At 44.3% G+C, this 21,906-nt stretch overlaps 1 protein-coding gene across 2 annotated transcripts in view; it reads left to right on the top strand.

The window, feature by feature from the left end:
• tet2 (tet methylcytosine dioxygenase 2) overlaps positions 1-21,906 on the top strand; it is a 34,270-nt gene that overhangs the window by 6,602 nt on the left and 5,762 nt on the right. For both annotated transcript variants that reach the window (XM_048240166.1, XM_048240167.1), the window contains exons 3-10: positions 15,105-18,212; positions 18,388-18,478; positions 18,599-18,692; positions 18,825-19,033; positions 20,499-20,649; positions 20,736-20,825; positions 20,943-21,080; positions 21,548-21,905. In XM_048240166.1, the coding sequence (XP_048096123.1) occupies positions 15,149-18,212; positions 18,388-18,478; positions 18,599-18,692; positions 18,825-19,033; positions 20,499-20,649; positions 20,736-20,825; positions 20,943-21,080; positions 21,548-21,905 (4,195 nt within the window). In that variant the 5' untranslated portion in view covers positions 15,105-15,148. The remainder of the gene's footprint in view (positions 1-15,104; positions 18,213-18,387; positions 18,479-18,598; positions 18,693-18,824; positions 19,034-20,498; positions 20,650-20,735; positions 20,826-20,942; positions 21,081-21,547; position 21,906) is intronic.

The following is a 21,906-nucleotide window of genomic DNA, read 5'->3' as shown; positions in this document are numbered from 1 at the left end:
TACTTTGATTCTGAATAAGTTGGTGTCAGTGTGGGCGCTAGCATATTCCCTGTGCTAAGATGTTGGAGTGACATGTGGAGTCCTGTCCTGACAGGTTTGCATTCCCTCAGCCCTGTCTATTGATCAAGTAATCTACCTTAATCTACCCACATGACAGCCCTATCCCTACACCTCTTGAAACAGTAGAGTCCAGTATCATTCTCAGCTTTATATTAGAGACATTCAACTTGCTGTTTGTGTTTCAGAAGTTGATTTGGTTGATTAATTCAACTGTGCTCTCCTACTGAATAGCAACAGCACTCACCTACATCATCACATCAAATCACATCACAGCACTTACAGTGATGACTTGTATTTGTTGTTGCTTTTGGCCGGTGTGCCCTTCTCTTGGACGCCCTGACTCATGGTGAGACCATCCTTCACTCTGAGTGATGTGCAAGCCATAGCTTCCATAATAGGAGAAGACTTGCGTCACGTGCCTGCACTCATGGGAGGGGAAAAGACACCATAGCAACAGTCGTTGAGGTCAGGCTGCCTGGAAACCAATGAGAGCAAAGATATTGATACATTCCTTGCCAATATCAGATGCAGAACACATGACTGATTATCTTACCATCTACTGCATTTGAAAGACATCAAAGCTTTCCTAGCTATTCCTGTCACCCTACTCATATGGAATAGAGTTCAATCAGAGAATTAAGACTCTGTTTCAGGGAAGGAATTGCTTGCCATTAAATAGTTGAATCAACTGTATGTTTGCATTTATTTATTGGGGAGCTCTTTAAAACTGGAATCAGATGCAGAAGAGTTGTCTGAAGAGAAGGTTCCCAGCTTGCTGCTGTTTCATGGGTGCAGTGTTTAGATTTCCTCTCATGTGACTGACCCATGTTTACCACCAACTTCCTCTTCCTGTTTAAGTGAACGCTTTTCTGGGCTTGGATTTACACAAACTGAAATCAGACATTTAACCATGTCTTTCTGGACGAAAAAAGGGATCTTTTGGTTCTTACAATTGCAGATACTTAAAATAAAGCTATAAGCAAGTTTTTTATTTTGTCTTTAGTCTTCAAAAATCAGCCATTAGCTCACCATACACACTGAAAAGAGGCCAAAGCATTACCAATTAATTATATAGTATGTGGGATTTCCTCTTGACTATGGCTAACATTATATAATTTCTATAGAATAAAGAAGACATCTGAGAGTAATAATGTTCATATTTTAAATGGGAGCCATATTGATATGAGGTGATTCATTGTGTACAGCTCATGTGTGCTAAGGCTCACTCCAGTCAGCCATACTAGGTTAATGTTTGGAGCAGATGGCTGTGAAGCACTAATAAGGTGGTCGTCATGGCTACCGTGCACCCTGAAAGAAATTAACTTTGCACTGAGCACAGTTCATCAAGTTAGTCAGATATATTGACTGGTTTCCAGACAAAGGAATGGAGAGAGAGGGGAGAAGTGGAGTGTGCATTGTGGGGGTGGGGAATAGCCTTAGTGTCTCATGTGGTGATGTGTCGTGCATGCTTAGAAAGACCACCTCTTAATTAGATCCTCAGTGTGATGAAGGCTTTGCACACAAACATAAGTGCACAGACTGACAGCTGAATCTTTGGCTTCATACAGGCTTTTGGTCAGACTCTGCTATTGTTAGTTGATGGTGGTCTAATCCAAATCCAAACAATCCCCAGAAATGCCTATCTAAACAAGACAAATACAGCTCTGTGACTACTTTTTTCCTTTCTCGTTCTCTCTCACTATCTATTTGTCTGGGTCAACTGGTTCAGGGAGGTAAACCCCAGTTATACAGTTACACGACCTGATGTGAGGTAATAATCAACCACTACCCACTATCGCTGACCTCGGAGACCTCAGTAGAGGTGGGATCAGATACTGTCAGCACAGAGCAGCGCAGATGAATCAAAGACACTAACACTGCAGCACCCTTCAGACCACATCACAATGGTTGCCCAGCAAGGCAGCATAGTGGTGGTGGTGGTGGGCTCAGTCATGACAGCAGTCATGTGATATCAGCAGTTAGGTCCTGGAAAGAAAACTCTGTTTAAAACCAGTTCAGGTGATGTGTTGTTTTTTTTTTTTCAAAAACACTGACATGGAGGGGAAAGGGCCAACAAAAGACAGCAAGGCCTGGTTTGGGAAATAGCACCTTAAAGCTGAGGCCTCCTGTCGTTTTTAAAACAATAAACTGAGACAGTTTGTAGGCCATTGAGACATGTTGTGTTACTCATAGAAGCAGTAACCTGCTGTGCAACCCAGCTAACGTACAAATAATTCAGATGTCTTTTTATCTACCTGTAACCAGAAAATCTTGCCATGCAAGCTTTAAAAGCACGATATGGAGTCAGGTCTTTGACATCATATGACTGACTGGGAAAAGCTGTCAGACTGGTTATCAATGAGCACCCTGGCAGCTGAACAGAGGCTCAGTGCAAGTCCTCATTGAACTCCTAAAACCCTCATCTGGGCTGTTTTTACTTCTCCTATATTAAAGCTCATGGAAACCAGACATCACATGCCATTTTGTATCTCTTTCTCTGGGCCACTTTGGTGGCAACAACTGCTAATTCATTTTGGGTTGCACTGACTGAAGTGGGGCCCTTTCGTCTCCAAGCAAAACCACACAAAGTAGATTTCCTTGCTGTTGAGTCCATGTCAAAGCTAGGTTATGGGAGGCACACACTGACTGATGTTCATTACCATTACTCCATGCTCTGAGCAACACAAAGGACTTCAATGTGATCGGTACCACACAGCCACATCTGCCTCCTATTACCAACAAAGAACAATGAGGGCTGGTCTGGCCCCCACTCTGTTTCGAGGGGCTTCTCCAGGGGTGAAATTACAAACAGAAGTGTATATCCACCCCGGTTTGAGGTAATCTATTAATCTAGTCTCCAGATTTCTGGCCTCCACAAGAACACAAAGAGGATTTAGAATGGCATTACCATGTGTGTTGATGTCATTAGGGACATGCCCAGGGCACCGTTTCATACTGTACAAGGAAAGACAGGAGAAGACAGAGATTATCAGCACACAACTTACAGTTGTCCATATATCTCCTGTGGAGAGGGGTGTACAGTTGCAGGGAATTTAAAAAGTGAATACAGATATGTACACAGAAATTGTACACAATATAGGTAGGTGTGTTTAACCTGGTATTTTAAGTTCTAGGATACCAGAAAGCTATTTTGAAGATGTCTGCTGTCCTTACAGCATTGAAATAATTCTGAAATCATTTCTAAAAATTATTAGAAATTTGATTTCCCCCTGTTCTGAATGTTTCCCCATATAATAGTTATATGTAATAGTTCCATATGATAGTTGGTCAGTGTTATTGGTAATGTATCTTTCAAGAGCTCTGTCATCACCTTTGTCCTCCTCATTCAAGACCCTTGTAGAACAATACTCTGAGTGAATAACTGTTTTACCCCAATGGCCTAAAACACCTTCTTGTAAACTTATAACTGGGAATACCCAGTTAAAAGCACATATAGGTTGAAAACCTCACAGACCATATGGTGGTTTGAGACAAACACCAATTAGTTCCAGAGGGGGAACTTTCCTTTTCTCTCCATTGATATGCAGATCCCATCGCTTGGGTTACAACAGAAAAAGGTGAAATGTTGTGGACGGAAGGACAATGCCAGACCAACAAAAGATAGGCATCAGCTCGAGCAGTGGAGAGTGGGGCCAGAGGCAGCCCCAGGCAAGCTGGCAGCAGCAGGATGCAACTGTTGTCTGTTAGGGCTGGTGTGGCATGTGTGGCTGGTGTGTGCTGTTGCCCAAGCAGCTGTTTGGGTCTCTGCTGTTGTTTACAGTTCGGCTGAATGAGCTTGGATGGAATGAGAGTAAATGTGTGGTCTTAGCAATAGTAAATATTTTTTCATGGTCACTGACAGCAAATCCCAAAGTCACCTATTATATCCCTCCAGCACATACCGGTACTCAAAGCAACAATGTATTTGCTTTTACTGAGGCTAACATTGAGGGCAACACTGTAAAAATGAGTATAGACCCTTTCAAGAGAGTTCCATTATCAGCATCATAGTTGTCCCCACAAGACTTCCTTTTTAACATTCCATATGTTATCTTAATGCAGAGGAAGTAGATCGGGAACCAAATAGAACATTCAAGCATTGTTTTTGTTTTTATTGTTGAAAGGGTCTATGTAAGTACGTACGTATGTATGTACTTGCCAAAACAAAAAAAATAAACTCCATGATATGTCTCTTTACACTTATTTGTTACCGTTTCGTCGTGGCTTTTGCTGAGAAACAAATAGTTCGCAACACACGCTGAACTTGAATCAAACATTCTTTAGAACACAGCTGATCAACCGTCTGCTTTCACTTTTGAATGAAGTTCCAAGCACAAACTCCGTTGCCATTGACAGCGGTCATTCTTGTTTTCAGAGGTAGAACTTTCGGAAATCCCATTCAAGTCAATGGAGCATTCTACTTGCATTGTGAAGAGCCGTATAATAAATAGTGTATTAACGTTTTTCATGTGACGTATTCTAAGTTCTATAGCTTTGTTTACATCCAGCTGGTAGGCAAGGGACAAGTTGAACCCATTGAACATCGTTGTCTGCAGCTGCCTCTCAGTAGGCTACATCTCTGTATTTCAGCAATGTCAACATTTCAGGCATCAATAAAGGTGATGATGAAACGTTATCCCATTGTTCAATATTTGATAGCCTGTCACAGGAACGTTGTTTCGCTAAAATCGCCCTGATTTGGTGCATTGATCTGTATCGATAACGTTATGGGAGAACCTGCATGTAGCCTAATGGTAGCCTAACTTTTTTCTCTGTTCAAAACTCGGTTTACACGAAGACAATAGCCTTTCTTAGAAGCTGTGAAATTTGACCAGAAAGGAACATGTCTTCCTTCTGAAAGCTGACACAAAATCAAACAATATTTGATCATTTAACTTCAACTGAACAGCGACAGGTCTTGGTAGGCAGTAGACTCAGCAGACGTTAAAACGGTAGCCTATGTTCTAGCCAGAGTCAGTCAGCATCATGTAACATTAATGGCGTTAGTCATGAATCCTGTAACATATTATATCATATAACAGCGATGGCTTATTCAAGACGATCTGCATGGATATATAACCACCCAGAAAAACTCAGAATGTGAGTGATAAAGTTCATTAATTGTATGAAACTTTTTATTAGTTATCCATTGCAGCATCGCCTATATTAGGCTGTTATGCTAGCTCAGCCTTTAAATATGTTGTTATTTTGGTCATGTGGACTTGATTAAACGAATAAAGATAATTCATAAACTGCTTATTTCTTACATGACTGAAGCAGTAGCCTAGGTTCAACAGTGGTGTTTGAGGTTGCTGTGTTAAGTTGTTGTGTGTGATCGTTAAACAATTAGGATCAAATCAGTTTATTTTGACATACGGGAGTTAGCCTGACCTGTAACGTTAGCCTATAGCACATAAGCCTATTCTGTTTTCATTTATTAGCATTTGTTGTGATTATATAATCAAATGACACTCATGATAACTTGAAATAGAAGGACAGAAGATAGGTGATTGATGTCCACAAGCACGAATTTCACGAGACAAATTAGAACAAACTGTTCCGGTAAAAATAATCTTGCCATGTTTAAAATGCTGCACTTTTTTTTTCCTTCATAGCCTATCTCTGGCAATTCATTTTTGGATGACTGTAGATAGTAGTATTTTAGCCTACGTCTTCGTAGACATTATTGTTTTTCGCAGTGTTCTGTAATGCACTGGAGCTGCCCAGTTATACCTCCTCTCACCTCACAAAGACACATGTCTATTACAATTCTCTCCCACAGCCTGCCAAGCCTCTCTCATCTAAAGCCTCTTGGCACGGCAGGCAATGTGGAGGAAAACTGCATGCAAATATGCCTCAGAAGTAACAGCCCCCACCAGCAGACACAGAAGCCTTTTTGTTGGGAGCCCAAAAGGCGTATTTGTCACATGTTGGGAGTGCTGTGTGCCATGGTTAGCCATATGAGGTACTTTATAACCGTCCCCAGCACATGTGACACATATTACAAATGTGAGGTGAGGAACAAAACGACATGTGTACTCCCCTCAACAGATCTTCCATGGGTGGCAATCTCCACAGCCAACACTGGCGAATACTCTCTATATTACGGTCATTCAACATTTTGCATTTACTGGTATGTTTAAATTAAATACATTGTGTCTCCACTGAAATGCTTTCGGGATTGCTACTACAACCAATCAGTAGTTTCATACTGTGCTTAATGTTTCCCCTAGTCACTACTGTTCTTGGACATGTGATATTTACCTTGAGCAATGTGATTACACAGGAGGCAAAGATACTATACTGTAGATACTCTGCTTGAGTTTGCATAGTTTGCCAACCGAAGACCCAGTGGTGTAGTCTAGTTAGCTGTAGTGGGTATACTTTGATCAACCCCAAATGTTAATACGTATCCTTGCCTATTTTTAGTGGGTATACTGAGATGTCAATGCTTTTTAAGTGTGTATACTGCATAGCCCTGTGTATCACGCAGACTACACCACTGTGAAGACCTGAACTCAGGGTGCACTCGGTACACCTGATGAAGGCACCACTTGTTTACTACAGCCCGGTGAATGACAGTTTGGAGCCTTCAGTAATGCAGGCGGAATGGGAGCCAGGGGCAGAGCGCAGCTCTATATTTGTGTGAGGGATTTAAAGTGCTGTAGCATGCCAGTCATCTGACCCAATTACACAGAGGAAGGGAGCTGAGGATGAGGTTTCACTCAGATGCAAGAAGCAGGCGTTTAGGTGTTTGCGCACTAGACTGATTTTTTTGCAGTCCCTTGAACCTTTTGAGAAACTACCACTTTAACCATTCTAGCTACCTTGGAGTGGGGACTTTTCCCTGCACATAGGAACCATGACTGATGTACTTACATGTTTATTGGTCAAGCACAATAGCCAACTTAGCCAATTCAGTAGAAGCGCCATTTTTTAAAAGTCCATGGAAAATCATTCAACTTATGTTTAAATTTGCTTAACATACACACTGCATGAGGAAGCTGCAGAGGCTGACTACTGTCACGCAATAAATGCCTTCTGGGCACATACAGAGACAGATGAAAAAAGCGATGCTGATCTGCCGGTTACCCTAACGTCAATTTGATGGTAATAATCTGCCTATAAAAATGTATTAAACCTGGACAGACACACAAAGGCTACATTTTCCAGCAAAATAGGGTAGGCTATGTATATTAACATTATTCACAGCATATTTATTGTCCCTTAGTTTAGTTGTCTGTTTCATTACTTTATGTTGATGTTAGAAATAGGCTGCTACTGTACCATGATGTCAGTTAGATGGTAAAATAATATGCCTGGTAAAATCACTGATAGATTTATTTGCTGTTATCACCTGGACATCAGGCTACATTTCCCTTTGTAACAGGGTAGTGATTGTGTGAATGTAAACCAGAAAACAGCCCTTTAAAAACTGTGTAGGGTGTTCTTAGAATCTTTAAAAAACGTCTACTTGTTACAACATTTGCTATTTAAAACCCAGAGGAATTGGCAACCAGTGAATGTAAAACCAGCTAAATGAATGTTACTGTTGCAGGGTTATATACTGCATGACTTCTGATGCTGTTCTAATCCATTAATCCAGTCAAGTACAGTGCCTTGCAATGCTGCCCTCAGTCATTCATTTCATCTTGTGCAATGTGATAGGTTAACTGAGTAAAACATATTAGGATTTTGTTGAATATGTTCAATTCATCAATTTTGGCGCTGAAATAATGAAGTGGCTAATTGTGTGCAGAGGAAACCATCGGAAACAAAACAGTCATTCAGTTTTTCTAACACAACTGAGGAAATACTTTCAACTACAACCCATTTTCCCAGGCATTTTTGAAATGGCCCAGGGCTGGCCACTGAGCATTGCAATCACATGTAACAAGACCTGTATATAAGAGCATTTTGTGATCTTCTGAAGTTCTATTGACTGTTTCAACTGACTCAAAAATGCAGTATAAGGAAAACAACAGCTGAGCAGCAGCACAGCAAATTTGTTCAATGTGTTAGCAGTTACTCATGCTAACCAACATTTCTTTCATTATGGGGAAGTTTGGCCTCAATCATGGAGATGAAATTGGGGAAACAGTAAAACATAAAACCCACACTAAAGACAAAAACTACCTTCACAGCTTTTATGGGCTGGATTTAGAATCAGACAGACCTGTGATCTCGACTCAACAAAGGAAGTGTTTTTCTTAAAAAAAAGAAAAAAAAAAAGAAATTTACTGCCACTCTTTTCTTCAAGTGTGTTTCCCTGTGCTTATCATCTCTGAGGAACACGCTTATGGGGCTATTGGGTGTAGAAAGAGGAAGCACACACTCGAGATAATGCTTTATTTTTGGAGGAAAAGAAAGAAACGGTGGCTGCCGTGTGATTTACGAGGTCTCCCGTATCTCCCCTGGACGTGTCTGTTGGGGCTGACCCTCGCCACCCGGGCCTGAACCTGAGAGTGCACAGCCACGGGCCTCACAGCTGTCGTTATCAGTGAATGTCACGTACGGCTGCCAAGTCTCGCCATAACGACCCTCTCTCTCAACAGCCCTATTTCTGATCATGGTTTGACAGCAACGTAGTGTGTTTTGACATTCATTGTACCTGTATGCTATCCTCTCATTTGTTTCAAGAGATGCTGAGGAATCAGCACTTCCCAATTTACTTCTGTGCAGCAGCAAAAATGGCAAAGCCAAAGCAGTAGTCACTTAGGAGGCATTTAAGTTTGGGCGTGTAAGATCGGGTCCTCCCAAGGATTACCACAACACAGACACCACAACAACCAGACAAAAATGCAGTCTTGCCCCATATCTTTGTCTTTATTTACATGGCCCACCAACTGGTTGCCTGATTCCACTACAGCCGCCAGCATGTGGTGAAGTTCTTATTTGGCACCGGGCTGCACATTGTCAAACCCCAATAACCCTCCGTCTGTCCCACCCCTGCCCTGGGGCCAAGGAGCCAGTAACCTACAGAGTAGCTATAAATACCGGTTAAAACATAGTCTCAAAGGCCGTAGCAGTGCCCAGCCTGTCAAGCCTCTTAAAGCACTGGACAGAGCAGTTTACAGGTGTGCAAAAATAAATGTCCAGACAGACCTTTTTTCCCTCTGAACTGCAACAGGAAAAGGGCTGTGGCACTCCAGAGACTAGGAAAAGTAGAGGGGTCTGGGTGGATAATTACAGGCCGTGACAAGAGTGTCACATCAGGGAGAAAAAGAGGGAAGACAGGATAGACAACACAACACACTGAGAGCAAACCACACCTCAAAACAGTCATGGCATTGCACGCCACATGTAAATGACAAAGAATGTGAAAAGGCAATAAAAGTCAGATGGAAAATAAATCAAAGAAAACATGCAGATAAATCAATATATGCTACACAAAGATCTGTTTTTTAGTTAGTTAATGTGCAGTTCCTTAGCTACAGCAAAGGAACTTGGAGCTTAAAAATATATTTTTAATTAACTGTACACAGGATGCAGTCCTATTGTTTCAGGGTAGTTGTAGGCAACATGAGTATTTTTGTTTTGTGCGAGTGTGTGTGAGTCTATGTGTATGTGTGTGTGTATGAGTGCTCAGAGCTCAGCTGGGATCTCTGGCTTTGTTATCCTCAGCTCTCAGAGATTTTTTTTTTTTGTTTTCGGAGTGGGTGTATCCAACTGTGACAAGCTGCTTGGCTGTCCCGGGCTGGCTGCAAAATCTGGAGTGTCGCTCCAGAGTGGATTGGCACCAGGGCCAAGTGGAATAACCCATCACAAAGAGATTTAGCCAATCTTCAGAGCTGACACAATTTACAGTTAAAACTGTGTACTGGTGTACATCTGTTTCCAACACCTGGACATTTTTCCAAAAGAGTTATTTTAAGTAGTTTTAGTATTTTACATTGAAATAGTACACTGGTTTCAAATAAAAGTCACACAGAGAAATCGACTTTTTTCATTCTATGTGACTTGTGGCATTCTTCTCATGGGGGTTCAGGTCAAATGAAATGGTTCCCCCCCCCAGAGCCAACAAAGGGGCCATGTCACCTCTCATTAGCGGAGCCTGAAAGACGGGGGACACCCACTGTACCCTGCGCCACCACCAGGGTTGGCAGCAGCCGAGAGGAGGTGATCCCAGTGCTGCTGGGCCTGGTGGAGAGGCGTCATCGGGAGCGCATGATAATACAGTTGGAGTGGAACCAATGTGTTGGTTCTGCTTTATTAATCTCACATGCACCCCTTGTGTATCTATTCTAAGGCACTAGGCTCAGTCTCAATGATAAGCCTGGCAGGAATCAGAGGTATAAACAAATGTCTTCTTAGTTTTGTAGCTTCTATTTTGGTTTTGTAATTCTCAGCTCAATCGTAATAGTCAGCAGTTTGCTGTTGCCTATAAGTGGCAGATACATACAAACAGATATATAAGACACATTCTGTTTACTAATCTGATATCATTTTAAAAGGCTAACTGAGAAAACATTGGAGAACCCTTTTGCAATTATGTAAGCACATAATGTATTCTGAAAACTGCTGCACTGATTAAAAAAAACAATGCAACTGATCTCAGCTGATATTCTGTCTATAATGAATGGACATTTCTAAGTGACCCCAAACTTTTGAACGGCAGTGTATGTAAACAAACATAAACCATTCTGTTTTCCATTATTTGAGACTTAGCCTTATTAGTTTATGAAAGTACTGGTAACCTCTGACAGACACAGGACAGACAGCTAGAGACCTGATTTGTTGGAAATGTGTTGATGCAATTTTTTAAACAGTGCTGTGCCATCTTGTTGCCATGGCTATGTTTTGATCGAGGTTACATTCCAGCTGGCCATTTCAGGCTTGGCTGGAAGAGCTGTCACTGAGGAACCCATTTCCAAACAGAGTCTGGTGGCTTGGCTCGTTAGTGGAAGATTTAGCACTTTAACACCAGGGGCGGTGTATGGCAGCAGTCCTGCACAGGATGACAGGCGGGGGGACATTGTTAACTTGCCTGCCTGCACCACGGGCCCTGATGCCTGAGTGCTAACTGTGTTTCTCAGATGTCATTTTACAGTCTGAACAAAAATGCCAATTCTAAAAAAAACAGCAATGGTTAGGGATGTGAGAGCAAGAATGGCTTCATTTCTTTACTTTGAAATATTTCCCCTTTTTTATGAAAGTCATAACAAGACATGTTGAATGGTTATGACACTTTCTGTGAGTGAAGTCAGAGTTTTGTCCATATTAAAGGTGCTCTAAGCGATGTTACTCGGTTTCTAAGCTAAACATTTTTTTGTCACATACAGCAAACATCACCTCACCATCCACTAGCTGCCTATGCCTTGAATACACTGTAATACAACGCAGTCTCTTTGGACAGCCCAGGCTCCAAAACATGGTTCCAAAACAAACTTGGTCCAGCCTGGACCATAAAAAGTTTAAATTGCACGGGAGGGAGGGGGAGGGAGTAGCGAGCTAGCTCTCTGTTTTGTTTAAATACAAACAACAGAAGTGACATTACCCAACATCGCTTAGAGCACATTTAAGTTAGATCAGCAGGTGCTACTTCAAGCTGCCCTTCCAATCAGACACCTGGAATAAATTTGCTGAAGATCTGTTCTATATTAGCTTTCCTGTGCACTCAGTAAACTCCTTTGGTATATGGTTCTGCATAAACTCCAACTCCTTTTGACAGTTGATCCTTCATCTTTAAATCCTTTCCATCTTGTGTACCTTGCCCTATACATAAGACGGCCTTAATTGAAGGTCATTTATAGGCTTTTTTGTTTTCTTTGAGTGATTCTTGTGTCCCGTATGTAGACCTGACATGTGCAATGTAACAGCTGCAGTTTTGAAGGTGACAGTTCCTCTCCTATGATCATGAGCAAATGTAATCGACTCCAGATGTCATAATCAGCTCCAATGACGGAGCATCACGCTGCCAAATGAAACATACTATGCTAGCCCAGCTACCTCAACTCTTTCCAGCCATACTGTCCATTTATTACCTTTTTTTTCTTTTTCTTTTTACTGCACTCCACAGCTCCTATAGACCGCTCAGTCCTAGTTCAAGGCGAGGGTGGGAGGGCTGCAGAGGTTTTCGTGGGAATTGAAATCTGGCTTCAATTATGCTTTCAAAGGTTGGGGACTATGTTTTTCTTATCTCTCCATGGCTGCATAGTGGTTGTGTTCTATGGCCCTGTGCAGGAGAGGACATGATATATGTGCCAGTCAAATAAATAGTGCTGAGCACGGATTTCAAGGGGTGTATGTGGATGACGCTAAGAGAGAGAGACATGGCTGATTTAGGATCATAAATATATTCTGGTGGATGGGATCTGCTAGTAAAAGAGTATTTGTGCTTTAATTATGTTTTCTAAAAGATCCCCTCAAAGCATCCAGTTGGACTGTGATGAGCCCACCTTAGCACTTCGACACACTAGCACATTTCTTAACCTGTTAGATCGATTTATTTTAATGATGAGGCAAGACATCCAACTAGGTGTGTTAGCATTGGGAATGCATTCCTGGGATTTTGGAATAAATGGACCGTTGCGCAATGGAAAGGTTTTCAATATGAGTGACAGTGGACTGTGGAAGCCGGTCATAAGGCTACTTGGGTTATGGCTGGAGAGTCCTCCCCCATATCCCCCTTTATGTGCAGGCTGCCATCACATACGAGAGCACCACACAGAAAGCTGTGTTACTAAGTCCCATAAATCCCAACCACGGGATGACAGTGTTGCTCCACCTTAATGGCGCTGTCCATCTGAAGGCTATGGGAGTCACTGGGATATTTTACAGGAATCTGCCTCTTCTTGGGCATGGCTCCGCCCTGTTGCGTCTGCAGAGAGACATCGCATAATTATGATGGATTAGACTGCGGCTGGGTCTGGGGTCTGCACGCTGTAATTGTTTCACAGATGCTGCGGATGTGACATACATTAATAATCACAGCCTGGCAGTTAGAAATCAATGCCATCACAGAATTCTATATCTGCTCCTGGCAATGGGGGAGGGGAGCACAGAGAGAAAGAGCGAGAGAGAGAGAGAGAGAGAGAGAGAGAGAGAGAGAGAGAGAGAGAGAGAGAGAGAGAGAGAGAGAGAGAGAGAGAGAGAGAGAGAGAGAGAGAGAGAGGCACGCACAGATGAAGATGGGGAAAGACACTGTTTGGGCTTCTACTGAAATGTCAATCCGTATCTGTCTGGTCAGTTATCTTGAACTGCAGCTCATGCATTTGAATCTGCTATAAGTTTTTAAAATTCAGATGGCGAGTAGTAGATAGGTACAGTCCTAGTAATATTAGAGATGCAGTGAATAAATCGCAATGTACACACACAAACGAATCACAATATGCTATAACATGGCAATAAAAAACTTTCTACCATTGAAAGTGACTAAGAATTCCCAGTTTACACACTTTGTTGACAGGGCTACGCCACCGTCACTCATCTTTTCAAGCCTTTTTTAACAGGCTTAATGGTAATGCCATCAGTTTCACACAGACCTCCTGTGTCTGCTGTCTAAGTTGATTATCACTATGCCCTATTGGACAGCACAGACTTGTAGAGCAAGCCATTTTCAGCTCTAAGTCATAATGAACATCACACATTTGTCCAGATCAAAAGACTATTAGGTCAGTAACACCAATATCAGCATCAACCACTTGGCCTGAGAATTCTGAACTTTCTGAGGTTTGCATTGTTGTCAGAGATCGTTTTCCCTGCAGCGTAACCATAACGGAACTAACAGTGCGCCTTGCCTGTACTAATGAGTGATTCAGCCTCCCACCCCCTGCCATGCAAGCAAGCAGAATTATTCATGGGGTGGGATTACAATAGGGGGTGGAAGGTGTGGAATATCACAGCATAACAGCTGATGTGCTGCAGAGTCCCACCGCCATATCTACCATCTGTAAACACTGCTGCAGACAGAAATTAATTTGATATATGGAAGGTAAGACCTCAGATGCATGCAGTATTCGTTTCTGTCCATAATTCTTAGAGGTGCAGGAAAGTCTTGAGTCTAGAATGTCTCCCTGTCAGATTATTCGAAAGTAGTGAAAATTCAGAGAAAGGAAAACTGCCTCAGACAAAAGAGAGTTGAAACCCAAGCTTTATCCGCTGCTTTGTAACTCCTTCAATTTAAACTCTTGGCCCCCTGGAGACTTGCCGGTTAACAGGAATGAGGTCAGTGTCTAGCCAGATCCAGACATGGGCCTTTGTTTTGAGCATCTGCCTCAAAAGGAGCTCAGGGCCCGCTGGTATGCTGGCGAACAAAGGGCTGGCCCTCCCTCTGTAAACACCACGTTGCCCGTGAGCTGTGGCACACCGACAGCTGCTCAGGTTCACCCGTGTGCTGCTGGAAATGTTGAGCATTCCAAGAATGCTGCCAGACCATTTTTCCTTACTTTTTTTTCTTAATCAAGTCCATCATTGCTAATGATCCCATGTGTCTTCTATAGGAAGATACTGGAAGATAACAATCTGGAAAATGTTGATGTTTCAATTAGCCATACTGTACAATCTATGTAGCCATACTGTACAACAATATACTAGTATAGAAGATCCATTTATCCTATTCAAAAATGAAACATTTGTTATTGTTTTTTAATAAGATAAATGCTAGATTTGCAAATACAATTTTTTTACAAGGACATTTTTAGGCTTCATACCTTTATTCAGATAGGATAAGGAAGAGTGTTAGGGAAGTGAGTAGGAGAGACATGGGGTGGGATCTAGAATCGGATTTGAACCAAGTCCCCATGGGCATTTGGACCTAAATGTGGTATGGATGCTGCAGCCACTTGCGCCACAGCGCCCCCTAAAAAAACAATACTTTTATGTACTGCAACACAGTTACGTGTGAATGCTAGTGCTATTCTGTGTGATTTACAAAAAAGCCTAATCATTGTTCTCCCATGATATTTTCATATCATGACCTTGTGAATTACTGCAAAATGAATACTTCAAATCTATGCACATACATATGTAACATACCTGTCTACTATACCATATTCAGTTCACAAATAATCAATATATTTATATTTTGTGTTCCCTTTTCGCAGGACGCAGAGAGGGCAGCCTCGTGGATGGACTCAGAGCAGACCAGATGGAAACAGAAAAGGCCAGTCATGCGACGGAAGAAAGTCTAAGTAGAGCACCATTTGGCGTTACACACCCACAGACAGAAAAACTGATCAGCCAGCTGCAGAATGGTAGCCCCTCGCCTGAAGCTGGCTCCCCACACCAACTCAATGGGGACGCCTGGGGCCATTTCAAGCCCAGCAACGGCAGCAGCCTGGGAGCCAACCCAATGAAGAGACATCGGGAGAACTGTTCCAGCCCTGCAAGTATGCAGGGCCTATTTGACCAGGCAGGAGTGTACGGCGTGAATGGAGAGATGAAGCACAGTCTGAGCGAGCAAGCGCAGCTTGGGCCCCAGCAGCCCAAGAGGCCACGAGTGAACGGCAACAAGGAGCTGACAGCATGGGAGAGGACAGAGTCTGGTGGAGCCGAGGACAGGCTGGATGGATTTCCAGAGCTGACCAAGCTGCCACCACCGCAGTCAGGTGACTACGAGTGTGACAATGCTGTGCAGGATGGTAAACTGGACAGCAAAAGAAATTTTAACCTCACCAACGGTGACATTTTCTCACTTTCAAGGAGTAAATCGGTGTCAATTTCTAATGGTGCTACAGAGACCCAACCCTCCATGGTGGGCTCACCCAGTGACCTCTTAGAAAAAACTCTCTCTCAGTATTACCCTCAGCAGGTGTCTATTGCCCCGCAGACTGGCCAGTCACAGGCAGACAGAGAAGTCTGCTCTGCTGTCATTAGTGAGAGGCCTGAACAGAACACCCAGGCACCTTCTCTCACCTCAGGTTACCCCATTTCATCCCAGATGCCTGCCTCTGAACAGCAGGCTAGGATCTCCCCAGAGCTGGGCAATGGTGGCTTTAACACCCAGTTCATGAACGGATTCTCCAGCAACTTTAGAGGGGAGCACCAGCAGCATCCTCAGAAGCAGCAGCAGCAGCAGCAACAGCACCCTCTACCAGAGATCCCTGACCTAGAACAACCTCACAGTCTGGACCAGGCACCTGGAATGGTTCCTCCACAACGGGTCAGCCCTGGCTCTCAGGCCCAAAATGGCTCTGAGTGCTTCCACAGTAACCCAGAGGGCCCCAGCATTTTCTCAAAACCAAATGCAGAGTTCAACCAGGGCCCCTACCTCCCCTCGTTAGACTCAAGTACTCCTCTTCACACAAACAAGGGCAGTGGATTTGGGCCCTTTAGTAGCTCAGCGAGGCCCCCAAGCACTCCTGAAGGCCAGCTGCACATGCAGTATGGTGCCCAGCAGCAGCAGAAGCAGCAGCAGCAGCCTGGCCTCCCTGGCCTAGCTGAGCATTCCACCCTGCAGGGCGCTCCTGGCCAGTCCCATCCAACAATCCCCTCCCTACGGACGAGTGCAAATAGGGAGCCAGAGTCTCAGGCTGGTTCGACACCAATGCAGGGTCAATGTGGCACACTTGAAAGTGAGCTGTCACTGACCCACACACAGGAAATGTCACAGAGAGCCGAGGCCTGTTCTCAGATGGGCTGGATTGACTTAAACTCCCAAGCCACTACACAGTCCCCTAGCATGCCATCCATGTGGGGTGGCTTCCCCCCTCAATCCCCAGTGGGCCAGCAGCCACCACCTGCTCAGCAGACCCAGGGGCAATCACATGACCCCAGCTCCACACAGGGCTTCCTACCACAGGGCTTTAATCAGCCTGGCTACCAGAAGCAGCAACAGGACTGTCAAACACATGACTGGCAGCAAAGGGGCTCTAAACCCTCACCCACTGGGCCTCTGCCAGGGCCACCCAAACTTCAGCACATGCCCCAGCAGTGTAGTGTTCCACCACAGCAGGCAGACAACCAGTTTTGCGCTCAGCAAGAGCACTTATGCAAAGACCAAGACCTTGAGCAGATACTGTCACCCAATTTCATGCCCTCTCACCAGCAACCATTGCTCCCTCCCCACTCTCAGCATGAGGGTCACCAGGTGACTAACGCACTTCAGCGCCAGTGCTCTCAGGATAGCACCTCGAACATTACATCCCAGCCATCAGACCCATCACAGGGCCCCATAGACCCCGAGCTCTTAAACCGCCTCAAGATGGAAAGCTACATGAGGTCAGAGAAGCAACAACAGCAACTGAAGTCTCCAACATACAGGGCTCAACCAGGGCCATCTCCGCAACCCATGTCCAGCCCATCTCACAGACCCAAATCTCAGCCTTCACAAAACGACCAGGCCATGTTTGGGTTTGGCAGTGCAGAGGGGCCTGGTATGAAGGATAACTTCAAATTCAACAAAGCAATGGAGATGCAAAAGCAGCAGCAGCTACAGCTACAGCAGCAGTATAGCCCAGGTCCCAGTGCTCAGAAGCAATATCCTCAGCAGCAAACTCACAGTCACAACAGGATGCCAAACCACATGGACTTCCCCTCAACTCGGATGCCGCCACCTTCACCACAACAGGCGCCTGGCCAAATGTACCCCAAACTGGAACACCCAGAGGCCTGTGCCCAGTATCAGCGTGACGCCCTGCCCAGCCCTGGGCCACAAGGGGATTTTCAGAGGCATGCTGCCCTGCGGATGCACCTTCTTCAGAAGCAGGAGAGGCATGCTGTCCCACAATGTCCTAATGACCTCCGCCACGCCCTGCCAGCCATCAAGCAGGAGAATGGCCTGAGATTTGAGGCCCCTCACATGCCGCCTCAGCAGCAGGGCAGGGAGCTGCTACCAAACGGTGGAGGGCCAGTGATGGTGAAGCAGGAGCGGCCATCCTCCACCTGTGAGCAGAGCCAGCAGCAGCGGAGCATCCTGGCCACCATGGAGCAGCAGCTCCGTCAGTACCAGCTCTCGCCCGTGTTTGAAAAGAAGTCACTAGTGGTCAAATCGCCAAATAAAGTAAAGGTAGAGATGTCAGGCGGGGTGACTGTGCTCTCAACAAACGTTGGCACATGCGGTGGTGAGGACAGGAAGCCACCTGAAGTGAAAAGAGAGCCTGGGCTACAAAGCTTTTTGGAGTCACCCATGAAGCTGTTGGATACACCCATAAAGAACCTCCTGGACACTCCTGTGAAGACACAGTATGAGATTCCACCCTGCCACTGCCTTGGTGAGACCATTACCACTGTTCTATTCAATCACACAGTCACTGCAGTCACATACCAAACTAGCAGTCTAGTCATCTAAACCCATCAGTCTAGTTTGAACTCACTTGTTGATAAAAATAGATTGTTTTATGATATCATCTTGGCAATTACATTGTTATTATTGCCAAATCTCTCCAGAGCAAATCAGTGAGAAGGATGAAGGCCCATATTATACTCATCTTGGGGCAGCTCCCAATATCGCTGGCATCCGTGAAATGATGGAAAAGAGGTACGCCTTTCATTTCGCTTGAACTGCTCAAAACCATCATCCTCACCGTTTCTTTCAGTCTGGTCTAGTCTAGTCTCTACAGTTGAATCTGTACTTACTTGTTCTACTTACTGTCCACAGATCTGGTTTCACTGGCAGCGCCATAAGGATTGAAAAGGTTGTGTATACAGGCAAAGAAGGCAAGAGTACACAAGGGTGCCCTATTGCCAAATGGGTAGGTCGAATTAACTTTATGAATAATGTGTTCATTGTTAATATCACCTATAAAACTATAGGAAATGTAACCTGATTCAACAGCTAACAAAAAGCATAAACATGCATAAAGGGTGTGTTTCTGTGTATGTAGGTTATTAGGAGAGCCAGCGTGGATGAGAAGCTCTTAGTGCTGGTGCGCGAACGTCCAAGTCACAAGTGTGAGACATCCTGCCTCGTCATAGTGATACTGATCTGGGAGGGTATCTCGATCAGCCTGGCCGACCGCTTGTATTCGGAGCTGAGCAGCACACTGACAAAGCATGGTGCCCTTACCAACCGCAGATGTGCCCTCAACGAGGAGTAAGAGACCAACCATAATCCATATATTTAGATCCAATTATCATCTACATGGTGTCAGTTCCAGACAAGAACACAAGAAGCATAACCAGTTTCATTCAAGTACAGAAGAAAACTCTGCTGGTGTGCTATTCAAACCAGACCAAAAAGCTTACATAAAATGAGCCAAAAAGGTTGCATAACAACAGTTTGGTGTTAAATGGTCCACAGCGGTTGATTCCATAACTAAAGAGCCTAAGGCTTCTTTTTATGCCAGTCAGAATCGAGTTTACATGAATAATTCACCACAAAGGCACTGGTGGGAGATGATATGTCAGGGTATTGCTATAACCTTACAATCTAACCTGCTCTAATGTGTCTTAGCTCTGTATCATTTACCACAACGCAGCATGATCAAGCTACCTAAAGTGGCAGACCAGGGAAGCATTTGGCAGTCATATATTGTCTAAAACAAACATGAGAAAGGAGTTTTGAGCAAGACCGTCTTTTGCATTAACACCAAATTGTCTCTAAGCGAACCGGGCATACACTCACATCAAAAACAAACTATTTTACACCACTGACAATGTTCAAAATAGAATGACACTTAAGTATAAGTATATTGATCCTGTCAGGGAAATTTGGTCTCTGCATTTATCCCAATCTGTGAATTAGTGAAACACACACAGCACACAGTGAACACAGTGAGGTGAAGCACACACTAATCCTGACGCAGTGAGCTGCCTGCTACAGCGGCACTCGGCGAGGGGTTAGGTGCCTTGCTCAAGGGCACTTCAGCCATTCCTACTGGTCGGGGTTCGAACCGGCAACCCTCCGGTTACAAGTCTGAAGCGCTAACCAGTAGGCCACGGCTGCCCCAACTTCTGTGGTAGTGTAGTGGTGTCTACAGACAAATCGAAGTATTGTAAACGTTGTAAGTGTTTCGAAAGGTTATAAAGAATGTTATTTTACGAAGGGTGTGTTTTTAGGCTACCTTAGCTGACTTCCTGTCACAGGCACTTTGAAGGAATGAATGCAGCGCAAACCACAGTCAATGAACGCAAGAGGACAGTCGGCTACTCTCCTTTCGCGTTCATTGACTATGGTTTACGCTGCATTTGTTAATTGACTTGTTAGACGCGAGTCGTCTACTCTCGTGTTCATTGACTGTGCTTTGCGCTATTTGCATTGCATTTGTTAAGCCTTTCCTTCAAGGTGGCCGGGACAGGAAGACAGCTAAGGTAGTCTAAAAACACACCCATCATAAAATAACATTTCACTTACAATGTTTATAACCTTTCGAAAAAATGTTACAATGCTAAAACAGCCTTCACTAAAAAAGCTCTAGTAAATCAAAAGCTCTACAAATCAAAAAAGCGGGTTTACATGTGTATTATGAAAGGTGGGGAGGACTCTCACTGTAGCTGACTTGGAGTGGACATTGAACTAATGTGATCATCTACAAATGTGACCTCTGTGCTCTTTCCAGGAGAACATGTGCTTGTCAAGGGCTTGACCCTGATGCCTGTGGAGCCTCCTTCTCTTTCGGCTGTTCCTGGAGCATGTACTACAATGGTTGTAAATTTGCCCGGAGTAAAATACCTCGCAAATTCAAGCTTCTTGGGGATGATCCCAAAGAGGTATATTGTATCTACATCTTTGTCACTACCAAGCCCGAAGCTTTCTTCCTGGATTTGTGTCTATAGTTTTTTATTTTATTTCACAGGAGGAAAGGTTGGAGTACAACCTCCAGAATCTGGCAACGATAATGGCCCCAATGTATAAGAAGATGGCACCAGATGCTTATGGCAACCAGGTGAGGTGGCACATAATATTAATATACATCAAAAGGTTTTCAGGGTACTGATAGGTTGCAACAGCTCTGCACATGCCAGTCGAGGCTGGTTTAGTTGACCTGTGTGCTTTTCATCAGGTGGAGCATGAGCATCGGGCTCCTGACTGTCGACTCGGGGTAAAGGAGGGGCGACCGTTCTCTGGGGTCACTGCCTGCCTGGACTTCTGTGCCCATGCCCACAGAGATCTACACAACATGCAGGGAGGCAGCACTGTGGTAAGCTCTGCTAGAGATGGCCAGCAACACTGATCTGCTTAGGTCCATACCAATCTTTAGAGATCAGGGTCAGCCGATGGCCGATAAATCGTTCCGATATTTTGATATTTGGCTGTTTTTGTCCCTCTATTTGTATGATAAATCATGATAAGATAAGAATTTAAGACCCTCAGTTTTCCCCCAGGAACAATGTTGTTGTACTCTTCCAAATGTCTGCTGGTAATTTAATTGATACAAGGGGCAGTGTGTGTCACAGGTGTTCCACAGCAAAAATACTGGGCAGCCCGCAGATGCACCTGCCTGTTAATCGGCTTAATATACTCGGATATCGGCTGAAAAAATGCCAAAAATCGGCCTTATTAATCGCCCAACCGATTAATCGATTTACCTCTAGCTAATAGTATCCCCATTTGCAAGACATATTTTAAAGCAGCATATGGCTGAACTAACTTGCTCCTCTTCCCCAGGTTTGTACACTGACGAGGGAGGACAATCGTGAGATTTCAAAGATCCCTGAGGACGAACAGTTGCATGTGCTGCCGCTGTACAAAGCCTCCAACACTGATGAGTTTGGCAGTGAAGAGGCCCAGCAGGAGAAGACCCGCACCGGCGCCATCCAGGTGCTCAGCAACTTTCGCCGGCAAGTGCGCATGCTTGCTGAGCCTGCCAAGTCCTGCCGGCAGAAAAAACTGGACGCCAAGAGAGCTTCAGCTAACAAACTGGCTGGCCTCCCTGACACACCTAACTCTAAGGGAGACAAAACCGCTCAAGCAAAGAAACAGAGCACTTATGAGAATCCTGCAGGCCAGAACACACTTATATCAGG

This window comes from Alosa alosa, chromosome 1 (genome assembly GCF_017589495.1).
Source record: "Alosa alosa isolate M-15738 ecotype Scorff River chromosome 1, AALO_Geno_1.1, whole genome shotgun sequence".
Classification (NCBI taxonomy): Eukaryota; Metazoa; Chordata; class Actinopteri; order Clupeiformes; family Clupeidae; genus Alosa; species Alosa alosa.
The sequence above is the reverse complement of the archived record's forward strand: the minus strand, read 5'-3'. Positions and strand labels throughout refer to the sequence as shown.